The sequence below is a fragment of the Branchiostoma lanceolatum genome, chromosome 18, assembly GCF_035083965.1.
Source record: "Branchiostoma lanceolatum isolate klBraLanc5 chromosome 18, klBraLanc5.hap2, whole genome shotgun sequence".
NCBI classification, from domain to species: domain Eukaryota; kingdom Metazoa; phylum Chordata; class Leptocardii; order Amphioxiformes; family Branchiostomatidae; genus Branchiostoma; species Branchiostoma lanceolatum.
Window position 1 is genome coordinate 11445331 of NC_089739.1, and position 14294 is coordinate 11459624.

Consider the following 14294-nt stretch of genomic DNA (forward strand, 5'->3'; position numbering starts at 1 on the left):
AAGAAAAACTAGTAACTAGCGAAATAAAAAGAGGGATAACGAGATGTTACATGCATTTACACTTCCGAAAGAGTAGACGTAAAATCCTGTTGATCCCTTCTGGCTTCAAGAAACACTTTAAGGTCTTAAGTTTCAAATTGATGATTGATATAAAGTTTTTACAATGCCGTTAAACACACCCAGTCAGACAGACCAGTGAAGGACAGCTATGGGAATGTCATCCCAGACATGGAAGGTCAGAAGCAGAGATGGGCAGAGTACTTTGAAAACCTACTGAACAGACCAGCCCCAAGGGAAACGGCAGATATCCACCAAGCTGATAGTGACCTGGGAATTGAATGTGGCCCGCCATCCAAGGAAGAGATCCGGAGAGCTGTGATGCAGCTTAAGAACGGGAAGGCGACAGGCCCAGACAATATACCTGCAGAGGCGCTGAAGGCAGACGTGGAGACTAGTGTGGATATGTTCTACCCACTGTTCTAGAACATATGGGAGAAGGAAGAAATCTCACAAGAGTGGAAAGAGGGGTACATCATCAAACTACCAAAAAAAGGTGACCTTAGCTCCTGCGCCAACTACAGGGGAATCACACTCCTCTCAGTACCAAGCAAGGTCTTCAACAGAGTCCTCCTGAACAGGATGAGAGATGCCGTGGACCCACACCTCCGGGACCAACAGGCTGGTTTCCGGAAAAATAGATCCTGCACAGACCAGATCACCACACTCAGAATCATCCTGGAGCAGTCCATAGAATGGAACTCACCTCTCTACATCAACTTTATTGATTATGAGAAAGCTTTCGACAGTCTGGACAGACCGGCACTATGGAAGCTACTGCGGCACTATGGCATACCTGTAAAGATCACCAACCTTATCAAGAACTCCTATGAAGGGATGACGTGCAGGGTAATCCACGGCCAACAACTCACAGATGCCTTTCATGTGCGGACGGGGGTGAGGCAAGGATGCCTGCTGTCCCCATTCCTGTTTCTCTTGGCCATCGACTGGTGTCTGAAGACGTCCACTGATGGCAGGGAAAATGGCATCAAATGGTCAGCTGGGAAATGGTTGGACGACCTGGATTTTGCAGACGACCTGGCCCTTTTGGCCCATAAACAGCAACAGATGCAATAGAAAACATCTACAATTGACACAAACTCTGCCTGCCTGGGCCTCAAGATCCACAGGGGAAAGACAAAGATCCTAAAAGTCAACACAGACTGCAGTACTCCCATTACTCTTGCAGGAGAACCACTAGAAGAAGTAGCCAAGTTCACATACCTAGGTAGTGTCATTGACAAACAGGGTGGAACAGATGCAGATGTGAAGGCACGGATAGGAAAAGCAAGATCAGCATTCCAGCAGCTGGACAAAGTCTGGAGATCATCAGAACTGACCTCCAGTACCAAGATCCGGATGTTCAACACCATGGTCAAACCCGTTCTACTGTATGGTGCAGAGACCTGGCGAACGACAACCAGCACAACAAAGAAGATTCAAGCCTTCATAAATACCTGCCTCAGGAAGATTCTCAAAATCTACTGGCCCAGTACCATCAGAAATGAAGACCTATGGCAACGCACCGGGCAGGGACCAGTGGCAACCGACATCCTGCACAAGAGATGGACCTGGATTGGACATACACTGCGGAAGCCAGCATCGAGTACCACGAGGGAGGCCTTCACATGGAACCCCCCAGGGAAGCGGAAGAGGGGGAGGCCAAGGAACACATGGAGGAGGGACCTAGTGGCCGATGTGAAGGCATCCGGACACACATGGGAGCAGCTGATAGAGAGGGCCCAGGACCGCAAAGGATGGAGGCATCTCGTCCGTGGCCTATGCCCAAGGATGGGCGACAGGCCCAAGTAAGTAAGTAAGTTAAGAAGGGTATGCTCTCTCCCATATAACACTGTCTTTTTTATCGAGAGTCCGAGACATACTTTTTGTCTAAGTATTTCATGCAGATAACAATTTTCAGAAGTCTTGCCTACTTTACGATATTAAAAAATATCATGACAAATAAACTAGTGAAAGACAATAAATTTCATAACCATGGAGACTCTAGTAAGCCATCTTTTGCTTGCCATGTCTTCGGGTTATGTTTCCGACAGCAAGCAAACGACGCCCAAATAGAGTCGCTACCACTAAAAATATCAATGTAATAAATACTTACAACCACGTGGGCAATCCGAACCGACACAGACTTGAAACTGGCTGGCGTCGCCCTCACAGTACCGTCCCCCGCCCTGCGGAGGGGGACTGTCACAGGTTCTGGTGCGGGTTTGGACGCTCACGCCACACGTGGCCGTACACTCTGACCAGTCACTCCACGACCCGAACTGCCCATCAATAGGTCCTGCAAGAAACCAACGATATTAAAGTCGCGGAAACATTCTTGGTTACATACAAGCTACTATCTTGGTAATCTTAACTCACTATATGTCTACAATATTTAATATCAAATCGCAAAGGCACGCCGTCTCCTTATTGAAAGTGTCATTCACACCAAAAGACATGTGAATTTCATAACACATAGTATACACTGAAAATTTGTAAATGAGAAATTCAGCCCAAACTATCAGTTCGTTATTAGAAGACCAAATGTGTCAAGACCTAGACCCAAGAAAAAGTATGCTTTGATACATTACTGATATGTTACATGTATATTATCGTTTATGATTCTTCAATTAAGTATAAGCAACACCAATATTTCAAACACTCACCAGGTAGAATAAATGATATTAAGATGATCCTTTCCACGCGTGTTGTAGAGACAGAAATCTCTACCCGTGCATCACTACTAAAATCGATAGACCAGGAAAATGCTGGCAGTAGTCTCTGTAAATAGAACCGCTCGTTCAGATCAATTCGACTCGGCACCGGAGCTGAAAAGTCCACCAAGCTGCTGAAGTCGGTTGTCGCCACCATAGTGGTGTAGTGCGTTTGGAGGTTTGTAAGATGGCGTTCAAAGTAGATTACAAACATTTCACTTGCTGTGCTGAGTAAAAGTTCTGCTGGTAAAACACCTGAAAGATAAGAAAATTTGTGCATTTAATACATTACATATAGAGCTGTGTACCTAAACAAATTTTTAGGTACAGGTACAGGTACACGGGTTAAGGTACAGGTCCGGACCTGAACCTGTACCTAAACTACTTGTTCGGAAAATGTTAGATTTTCAATAAGGACAAAAGCATGTTTGAACTGGTAAAAACATAATATTTGATTGTGCTGGCCTGCTGGGTATTATTTCTATGAAAACACAGATGAAAATGTGACTCCACCCATGCAAATGTGTTTTCTGTGCTTTAGAGTGACTTTAGAGCATTGCCACGGTAATTTCATAGTAATTTTATCTGTCAAAGTGGCCAGTCCAGTCAGGTCCAGTACCGATACAGCTGGGTCAGGTATTTTGAACCTGTACCTAATTGATTGTACCCGGTACTGTATCGGTACATTGTACCGGTACACAGCTCTAATTACAAACTATATTTCAATGAGATTTTGATACACATATACGAAAAAAAAAAAATTCTACAGTACACACCTGTTAAGTCCTGAGTTAAATTGAGGCTCTCAAAACAGGTCAGCAAAAACCCGGTATGTGTGACACCCGGACCTTCCTGGTACACCAATACCCAGCGCTCAGCAATCAGTTCCACATTGGCTGTTCCTGTTAGGTCGACTAGCGGCACTCCGTCTTGACTCTGCAGCTCTGTTAACGACACGTGGAACTCTCCGAGCTGAAGTTCCTCCGACAGAGCAGTATCCAAGCTCGATTCCCATTCCGTCACGTCAGCACGCATAGCCGCATAATCGAAAACTGAAAAAGAGCAGCAGAACAATTTTTTCATATACAATGCATTTTAGAAAGGCAAATACGTGCAGAAGACAATATGTTTCTTGAAAGTAGTCATAGAAAAAAGTCTTATAAAAATAATTATTCTTTACGAGATTTAGAGATAGTGTCTGTTCTCTGTAACAACCACCGTTTCACATACCTAAGGCACTCAGCAAAGTGAAGCTGGCCAGAATGACTCTGTTAATTGTACTTGGTGATACACTGATGCTAAACTGGACCTGGGGACTGGCGTCTACGGACCACGAAAAAGCTACTGGAAGACGTTCTAAATAGAAGCGCTCGTTTAGCTCAATTCGTGATGGCACCGGCAAAGACACGTCTATTACGCTGCTGAAGTCGGTTCTTGTCACCATGCTTGCGTAGTCCGTTTGAAGATTGGTTAGATGACGTTCAAAGTACATTTGGAACGTTTCACGTGCAACCTCAAGAAGAAGTGGCGTAGGCAATAACACTGCAAGGAAAAAACAGATTACCATGAATAAGTCATCTTAAAACTCTAAAGTTTATGGAGAGATAATGATAATCACATAATATATGTATAACGTTATTTAAGTATAAAGTAGAAAGTTAAGAAGTTAACTGGTATTGTCTGAAAGCAACTCAATTCCGCAGCTGCATTTATTCTATCATCAAACATCGTAGGACATGAGAATAATAAGTGAAGCAGCAATGGCAGCCCATGCCCTTTAAACTGTATTACAAAACATATAAGATATCATTTAGAATACGAAATATATCTCATATAGTTAAATACGTAACCCATGGAACTATACACAAAAAGAAAACTGAAAGATTGCAAACATACTTGTAAGACCCTGCGTGATGTCAAGATTTTCCAACTCCGGGAGTATAAGGCCTGTTTGTGTTACGCCAGGACCTTCCTTGTACACCAGCACCCAGCGCTCTGCATTCAGTTCAACATTAGCTGTTCTCACAAGATTGACCAGCGGCATTCCGTCTTGACTCTGCAGCTCTGTTAACGACACCTGAAATTGTCCCAGCTGAAGTTCTTCTGACAGAGCAGCTTCCACGTTCGATTCCCATTCCGTGACGTCAGCACGCATAGCCGCATAGTCGAAGACTGCAAAAGGAGTACAAAAAAAACAACATATGACTGTCTACGTACCATCACGTATCTGATGCAAGGTGAAGAATAGGGAGATTTTTGCTGCAAACTCTTCACTACATGAAAGAAGGTTTACTAGTCAGATATTACCCGTGCAATGGCAACCAGTGCTGAATTGCTGATGGGCTTAGAATCACATGATACACAACAAATACATATTTGTTCCACACTTGCACTGAATCATAACCAAAAAGACAACAAAAAGGTAAACAAAACCTTGACATATCATTTTCAGATAGGTTTGTCTTCTATTTAATGCTTAGATAATACACCCACCTTCGACAGTCGGTTGAGTAAAGCTGACCAAAATGACTCTGTTGGTTGTACTTGCGGATACACTGATGCTAAACTCGACCTGAGGGTTGGTCTCCACAGACCATGACAAGCTTGCTGGAAGTCGTTGTAAGTAGAATCGTTCGTTCAACTCGATTCGACTCGGCACAGGAGCAGAGACATCCACCAGGCTGCTGAAGTCCGTTGAAGACATCATGCTGGCGTAGTCCGTTTGAAGGCTTTCAATATGACGGCCAAAGTAGAGTTGGAAGCTCCTTCGTATAACGCTGACCTGAATATTTACAGGCAAGACCCCTGCTGTCGTGCCAGAAAAAAAAGGATGAGCTGTAGTTTATCAAATGATAAACACATGACTAATAAAACGGTCATAAAAGGGACGAAAACATACTACTTTACATTGAGATCAACGTATAGCTTTTTGTTATCATATCTCGATTCATGATTAATATTCTTAAAACATGAAATCGGTTTTAGTTCGAACATAAATTTCCTTTATTTACATGACGCAAACATCCTCGTATACAGAGATTTATGTACTTACAGTTAGAATTATATTTTAACTGTAAAACTACACACCTGTTAGACCCTGGGATATGTCTAGGTTTGCAAGCTCTGTCAGCAAAAGCCCTGTATGTGTGACGCCCGGACCTTCGTCATACACCAACACCCAACGTTCCGCATTCAAGTCAACATTGGTTGTTCCTGTAAGGTCGACTAGCGGCACTCCGTCTTGACTCTGCAGCTCTGTTAACGACACCTGGAACTCTCCAAGCTGAAGTTCCTCCGACAGAGCAGCATCCAAGTTCGATTCCCATTCCGTCACGTCAGCACGCATGGCGGCATAATCGAAAACTGAAAAAGAAATGGCAGCAGTACATCATTTTGTCTGCTATTTGGTCCCCTGGTGTGCTGCACAAGAATGGCACATTATGGCTAGATATCCTACTTCCATCGAGTTATTTTAGAGGAAATCTAGAAGGCTACCAACGACAGCACATATTTTTAGAGAAGCTTGCTATATCTTCAAAAATATCTGTTATAGTCTTACCTTCGACACTTGGTTGACTAAAGGTGGCCAGAATGACTCTGTCGGTTGTACTTGCGGATACACTGATGCTTAACTCGACCTGGGGGTTGGTCTCCATAGACCATGACAAGCTTGCTGGAAGTCGTTTCAAGTAGAATTGTTCGTTCAGTTCAACTCGACTCGGCACAGGAGCAGAGACATCCACCAGGCTGCTAAAGTCCGTTGTAGACATCATGCTGGCGTAGTCCGTTTGAAGGCTATCAAGATGGCGGCCGAAGTAGAGTTGGAAGCTCCTTCGTATAACGCTGACCTGAACATTTACAGGCAACACCCCTGCTGTCGTGCCAGAAACAAAGAATGAGCTATGAGCTATAGTTTATCAAATGATAAACACATGACTAATAAAACGGTCATAAAAGGGACGATAACATACAATTTTAAATTGAGATTAATGTATAGTCTTCATTATCATATCGCGGTTGATAAATCCAGATAACTCAGGGAACCCCAAAACTGATGCGAGTGTGCATTTAAAGAAAAGGTCTTGCAATAAGGAGAGTTGTCTTATTTATGAAATCTACGTGGTCAGGAAGGATTAACAAAACTTAACCCTATCTAGACGGGGGGGGGGGCTAAAAGTGCCCGCGCCAACTTTGACATGGTATAACTGCCAAACGACGTATGGTGGGACACCCAAACTTGGTGACTTGTCCTAAAATTTAGTTGGCAACGATATTATGATAAAAGTATAAGTTTAGCATTTTTCGTGTTGCCATGGTAACGGGTTTCTGAAGAGGCATTTTATGCAAATTTAACTAATTTCGATAAAAACATAGTTGTTTCCAATATTTTCTTGTTCAAGCACACTAGTTTCCTACATGTATAACATCACATGTGATTTAATGTAACTGCCATGATTAAATATTCATAACTTATGCTAATTTGATGACGTCATCTCTCAAAATCCAAGATGGCGGACAGAATCATTATTTTCGGTATAAACACGCTTTTTCGCCTTTAAATTCGTCACAACCTGGAATTTTCTTAACCAGAAACATTCAGATTAATGTTTTTAGTCTATTTTGATTGTTATTTGGGATCATACATGGAAAAATGTACTTTTAAAAATTTCAAAATGGCCGATCCAAGATGGCGGATCCCAGGGGGTCGCTAACAACACATGACGTCATTCTCCGACGTTATTTTGACGTCAACTTAGTCACAACTGACGTCAAATGTTTTGGCATACCTTTAAATCAATAATACGCAGCATTTTGTCTAATATTTTTAGAAATCATGGGAATTCCCTATTTAGCCAATAAAATCACATCGATGACGTCATAATTACGTCATATTACGTCATAACGTCACTAAAATTACACGAATTATAAAACTTCACGTGATCATCACTCCCTGCAAATTTGGTGATGATAGAGCTTACCGTTCGGAAGTGATGACGGGGGGGGGGGGGTCGAAAGAGCCATTCCCCCCGTTCAAGAAGTCCCAAAAAAGCCCGGTCTAGAAAGGGTTAACACGCTGTACGCCAAACAACAGATTCTTTTTTTTTCTTTCACATCTTCTTCTTTGACTCTGAAATTGACTTTGGCATTCTATTACATTAGTATCCGTTATTCAAAATATTTTTTTGCAATTTACAGCATATGTTTTCTCATTTTGCAGCTGCTTTCTTTTATTTACAATATAGCCTAAAACTTTTTTTGGAAGCGGGCGAAAATTGATGTCAGCTCAGATGTCATCTATATAATGAATCCAACGTGGCCTTAAATGAAATAGACATTAAATCAGTATTTACCTAAACCAACAATTTCCCTAATTTGCATTACGAAAACATACGCGATTACAAAGATTGTGCATTTCAGTTAAGATTCGATTTTAGCTGTAGAACTACACACCTGTTAGACCCTGGGATATGTCTAGGTTATCCAGCTCTGTCAGCAAAAGCCCTGTATGTGTGACGCCCGGACCTTCGTCGTACACCAACACCCAACGCTCTGCATTCAGTTCCACATTGGCTGTTCCTGTTAGGTCGACTAGCGGCACTCCGTCTTGACTCTGCAGCTCTGTTAGCGACACCTGGAACTCTCCGAGCTGAAGTTCTTCCGACAGAGCAGCATCCAAGTTCGATTCCCATACCGTCACGTCAGCACGCATGGCGGCATAATCGAAAACTGAAAAAGAAATGGCAGCACTGCATCATTTTGTCTACTATTTGGTCCCCTGGTGTGCTGTACAAGAATGGCACATTTGGGCTAAATATCCTACTTCCATCGAGTTATTTTAGAGGAAACCTAGAAGACTACCAACGACAGCACATATATGGACAAGCTTTCCACATCTTCAAAATTATCTGTTATAGTATTACCTTTGACAGTCGGTTGAGTAAAGCTGGCCAGAATGACTCTGTTGGTTGTACTTGCGGATACACTGATGCTAAACTCGACCTTGGGGTTGGTCTCCACAGACCATGACAAGCTTGCTGGAAGTTGTTGTATGTAGAATCGTTCGTTCAGCTCGATTCGACTCGGCACGGGAGCAGAGACATCCACCAGGCTGCTGAAGTCCGTTGTAGACATCATGCTGGCGTAGTCCGTTTGAAGGCTTTCAAGATGGCGGCCAAAGTAGAGTTGGAAGCTCCTTCGTATAACACTGACCTGAACATTTACAGGCAAGACCCCTGCTGTCGTGCCAGAAAAATATTGAAGGAGCTACAGTTTATTCAATTCTAAACACATGATTGATAAAACAGTCATTAAAGGTACGAAAACATACCATTTTGAATGAAGATTAACATATAGCCTTTGATATCATATCTCGGATAATAGTTAGATTACTCCATTAGATAAGAAAATAGAATACGTTTTTATATAGAACATAGATTTTCCTAATTTGCATTACGCAAACATACGCTTACACAGAGAATTATGTATTTACAGATATCAACTGTAAAACTACACACCTGCTAGACCCTGAGATATGTCAAGGTTTTCCAGCTCTGTCAGCAAAAGCCCTGTATGTGTGACGCCCGGACCTTCGTCGTACACCAACACCCAGCGTTCTGTATTCAAGGCAACATTTTCTGTTCCTGTTAGATCAACTAACGGCACTCCATCTTGACTCTGGAGCTCTGTTAGCGTCTCCTTGAACTCTCCAAGCTGAAGTTCCTCCGACAGAGCAGTATCCAAGTTCGATTCCCACTCCGTCACGTCAGCCCGCATAGCCGCATAATCGAAAACTGAAAAAAACATAGTATCTGCCAACTATTTTACTGATGCTCTGCAAAATAGTTGCAACTTGCTGTGAAAATCTCTATTTCTAGTTCTAACATAGTTATTTGAGAGGTAATGACGAAAGCAAAAAATGATCGGATTTACTTCAACAAAGGCATAATTATTATAATAACCCATCATAGACACACCTTCGACACTCGGTTGAGTAAAGCTGACCAGAATAATTCTGTCAATTGTACTTGGGGATAAACTGATGCTTAATTCGACCTGTGGGTTGGTCTCCACAGACCATGACAAGCTGGCTGGAAGTCGTTGTAAGTAGAATTGTTCGTTCAACTCGATTCGACTCGGCACAGGAGCAGAGATATCCACCAGGCTGCTGAAGTCCGTTGTAGACATCATGCTGGCGTAGTCCGTTTGAAGGCTTTCAAGATGACGGCCAAAGTAGAGTTGGAAGCTCCTTCGTATAACACTGACCTGAACATTTACATGCAAGACCCCTGCTGTCGTGCCGGAAAAATACTCAATGAGTTATAGTTTACTCAATCATAAACACATGGCAGATATAACCGTAATAAAAGGGACGAAAACATTCATTCTAAATTGAGATTAATGCATAGTCTTCGTTATCATATCGCGGTTTATAATTCTAGATAACTCTAGGAACCCCAAACTTGATGCGAACGTGCGTATAAAGAAAAAGTTTGGCGAAAAGGAAAGTTGCCTTAATTTTGACATCTACGTGGTCAGGAACGATTAACAAAACTTAACACGCGGAGTATGGTATACCAAATAACAGATTCCTCATTTTTGGTCTTCCACATCTACTTCTTTGACTTTGGAATTGAATTTGACATTCTATTACATTAGTATCCGTTATCATGAATATTTTTTGCAATATTCAGCATATGTTTTCTCATTTTGAAGCTGCTTTGTATTATTTACAGTATAGCCGGAACCTTTTTTTGGAAGCGGACGACAATTGATGTGAGCGTGGATGTCATCTACGTAATCAATCCAACATGGCCTGACATTAAAATACAGCTTTTACCTAACACACAAATTTCCGTAATTTGCATTACGAAAACATACGCGTATAGAGAGGATTAGGTATTTCAGTTTAGATTAGATTTTAACTGTAAAAATACACACCTGTTAGACCCTCGGATATGTCTAGGTTTTCCAGCTCTCTCAGCAAAAGCCCTGTATGTGTGACGCCAGGACCCTTCTGGTACACCAACACCCAGCGCTCAGCAATCAGTTCCACATTGGCTGTTCCTGTTAGGTTGACTAGCGGCACTCCGTCTTGACTCTGCAGCTCTGTTAACGACACCTGAAATTGTCCCAGCTGAAGTTCCTCCGACAGAGCAGCATCCAAGTTCGATTCCCATTCCGTCACGTCAGCACGCATGTCGGCGTAATCGAAAACTGAAAATAAATGGCAGCAGTACATCATTTTGTCAGAGTCATTTTGTCTCCTATTCAGTGCCTTGGTGTACTGTTCAAGACTGGCACATTTTTGCTGAATACTCTATTTCTATAGAGTAATTTCAGAAGAAACCTAGAATGCAATCAACGATAGCATATAGTTTAAGAGAAACTTGATTCATCTTTAGAATAACCTATTATAGCCATACCTTCGACAGTCGGTTGAGTAAAGCTGACCAGAATGACTCTGTCGGTTGTACTTGCGGATACACTGATGCTAAACTCGACCTGGGGGTTGGTCTCCACAGACCATGACAAACTTGCTGGAAGTTGTTGTAAGTAGAATCGTTCGCTCAACTCGATTCGACTCGGCACAGGAGCAGAAACATCCACCAGGCTGTTGAAGTCCGTTGTAGACATCATGCTGGCGTAGTCCGTTTGAAGACTGACAAGATGACTGTCAAAGTAGTCCTCAAAGGTTGAACGTATGGCACCGACTTGCACATCCGCAGGCAAGACCCCTGAAGTATAACAACATGCTATGTTAGCTATTGTTGTTCGTTATCTGCAAACTCAAGAACAATAATAATGGAAATATATACTAAAATACACCTTCTTTGAATGAATTAGTCCCATAGCCTAGAACGCCTTAATCAAAACCTAGAAATGCAAAACTATAACAAAAACTTATGCAAACGTCTGCGGTCATGAACATTCTTTTGCACTGGTCCAACCATGCTTTCATTGTATCAACTTACAAATGTAATGGAAAGTCAAGATCCGTCTATTGATCAGAAGTTAACGTACAATTGCAAGCCTAGCCTAAAAATCACATTATAATTAATAATCCCATATAACTTCATTTACTGGCAGAAGGCTTTGCATCAGCACTGACCCAGAAAGATACATTTGATGCAATATACTTAAAACAATCAATTGTAAATCGAAGTATAAGAGTTCAACTAAGAAGTTACATACCTGTCAGGCCCTGGGTTATATCTAGGTTTTCCAACTCTGGTAACAAGAGTCCTGTATGTGTGACGCCAGGACCATTCTGGTACACCAACACCCAATGCTCAGTATTCAGTTCCACATTGGCTGTTCCTGTTAGGTCGACTAGCGGCACTCCGTCTTGATTCTGCAGCTCTGTTAACGACACCTGAAATTGTCCCAGCTGAAGTTCCTCCGAAATAGCAGCATCCAAGTTCGATTCCCATTCCGTCACGAAAGCACGCATAGCCGCATAATCGAAAACTGAAAAAGAAATGGCATCAGTATATCATTTTGTCTGCAATTTAGTTCCCTGTTGTGTTGTACAAGAGTGGCACATTTCGAAGAATATTCTACTTCTATCAAGTTATCTTAGACGAAAACTAGAGGCTACCAACGAGAGCCTGCATTTTTTGAGAAGCTTGCTTTTTTAACATAGCCATACCTTCGACAGTCGGTTGAGTAAAGCTGGCCAGAATGACTCTGTCCGTTGTACTTGCGGATACACTGATGCTAAACTCGACCTGGGGGTTGGTCTCCACAGACCATGACAAGCTTGCTGGAAGTCGTTGTATGTAGAATTGTTCGTTCAACTCGATTCGACTCGGCACAGGAGCAGAGACATCCACCAGGCTGCTGAAGTCCGTTGTAGACATCATGCTGGCGTAGTCCGTTTGAAGACTGACAAGATGACTGTCAAAGAAGTCTTCAAAGGTCGAACGTATCGCACCGACTTGCACATCCGCAGGCAAGACCCCTGAAATATAAAAACATGCAGTGTCAAATATTGTGGTTCGTTATATGCAAACACATAAACAATGATAAAGCCAGTATTTACTAAAATATGTCTTCATTGAAATATACTAATCCCATAGCCTTGCTTATCCCCGTCAAAACGTAAAAATGCAAAATAATAACAAAAACGTTAAACTTTCAAATGTTTGAAAGACTGAAGATTCTCTCGCACTGGTCGAACCATGCTTTTATTGTTTCAGCTTACAATTGTGATAAAGAGTCAACATCAGTCTATTGGTAAAAGTTAACGAACAGTCCTAGCCGACACATCACATTCTAAACAATAATCTCAAATAACTTAATGGAATGGCAGAAGGCTCTGATCTGTTCTGATCCATAAAGACACATTTGATGCAATGGACTTAAAACAAAAAAATAGGTTATCGAAGTAATAAATTTCAACTAAGACGGTACATACCTGTCAGGCCCTGGGTTATATCTAGGTTTTCCAACTCCGGTAACAAAAGCCCAGTATGTGTGACGCCAGGACCATTCTGGTACACCAACACCCAGCGCTCAGCATTCAGTTCCACATTGGCTGTTCCTGTTAGGTCGACTAGCGGCACGCCGTCTTGACTCTGCAGCTCTGTCAACGACACCTGAAATTGTCCCAGCTGAAGTTCTTCTGACAGAGCAGCATCCAAGCTCGATTCCCATTCCGTCACGTCAGCACGCATGGCGGCATAATCGAAAACTGAAAAAGAAATGGCATCAGTATATCATTTTGTCTGCAAGTTAGTGCCATGGTGTACTGTACAAGAGTGCACATTTTTGCGGAATATTCTACTTCTATCAAGTCATTTTAGAGGAAACCTAGAATGCTACCATCGATGGCATATATTTTAGAGAAGCTTGTTTAATATTCAAAAAAAAAATTATTATAGCATTACCTTCGACAGTCGGTTGAGTAAAGCTGGCAAGAATGACTCTGTCAGTTGTACTTGCGGATACACTAATGCTGAACTCGACCTGGGGGTTGGTCTCCACAGACCATGACAAGCTTGCTGGAAGTCGTTGTAAGTAGAATCGTTCGTTCAACTCGATTCGACCTGGCACAGGAGCAGAGACATCCACCAGACTGCTGAAGTCCGTTGCAGACATCATGCTGGCGTAGTCCGTTTGAAGACTGACAAGATGACTGCCATAGTAGTCTTCAAAGGTCGAACGTATAGAACCAACCTGCACATTTGCAGGCAAGGCCCCTGAATTATAAAAACATGCTATGTCAGCTATTGTTGTTCGCTATCTGCAAACACATACATGAACAATGACAAATGCAATATCTACCAAAATATAACTTCATTGAAATATAATAATCTCATAGCCTAGCCCACCTCCGTCGAAACGTGGAAATGCAAAATAACAACAAAAACTTTGCAAATGTTTGACGTACATGAACATTCTCTCTCACTGGTCGAGGCATGCTTTCATTGTTTTTTAAATTACAATTGTAATGGAGAGTCATGATCGGTCTATTGATCAGACGTTGACATACAATTGTAGCCAATACATCACATTCTATAT

At 42.1% G+C, this 14294-nt stretch overlaps 1 protein-coding gene across 1 annotated transcript in view; it reads right to left on the minus strand.

Annotated features, from left to right (window-relative positions):
• Positions 1-6544, minus strand: part of LOC136423974 (uncharacterized) — a 40827-nt gene extending 34283 nt beyond the window's left edge. The window contains exons 1-7 of the mRNA XM_066412374.1: positions 6331-6544; positions 5859-6134; positions 5265-5378; positions 4668-4943; positions 3620-3823; positions 2724-3026; positions 2174-2356 (exon numbers count right to left, since the gene is read on the minus strand). Of these exons, the coding sequence (XP_066268471.1) occupies positions 2174-2356; positions 2724-3026; positions 3620-3823; positions 4668-4943; positions 5265-5378; positions 5859-6134; positions 6331-6544 (1570 nt within the window). The remainder of the gene's footprint in view (positions 1-2173; positions 2357-2723; positions 3027-3619; positions 3824-4667; positions 4944-5264; positions 5379-5858; positions 6135-6330) is intronic.
• Between the last annotated feature and the right edge of the window lie 7750 nt (positions 6545-14294).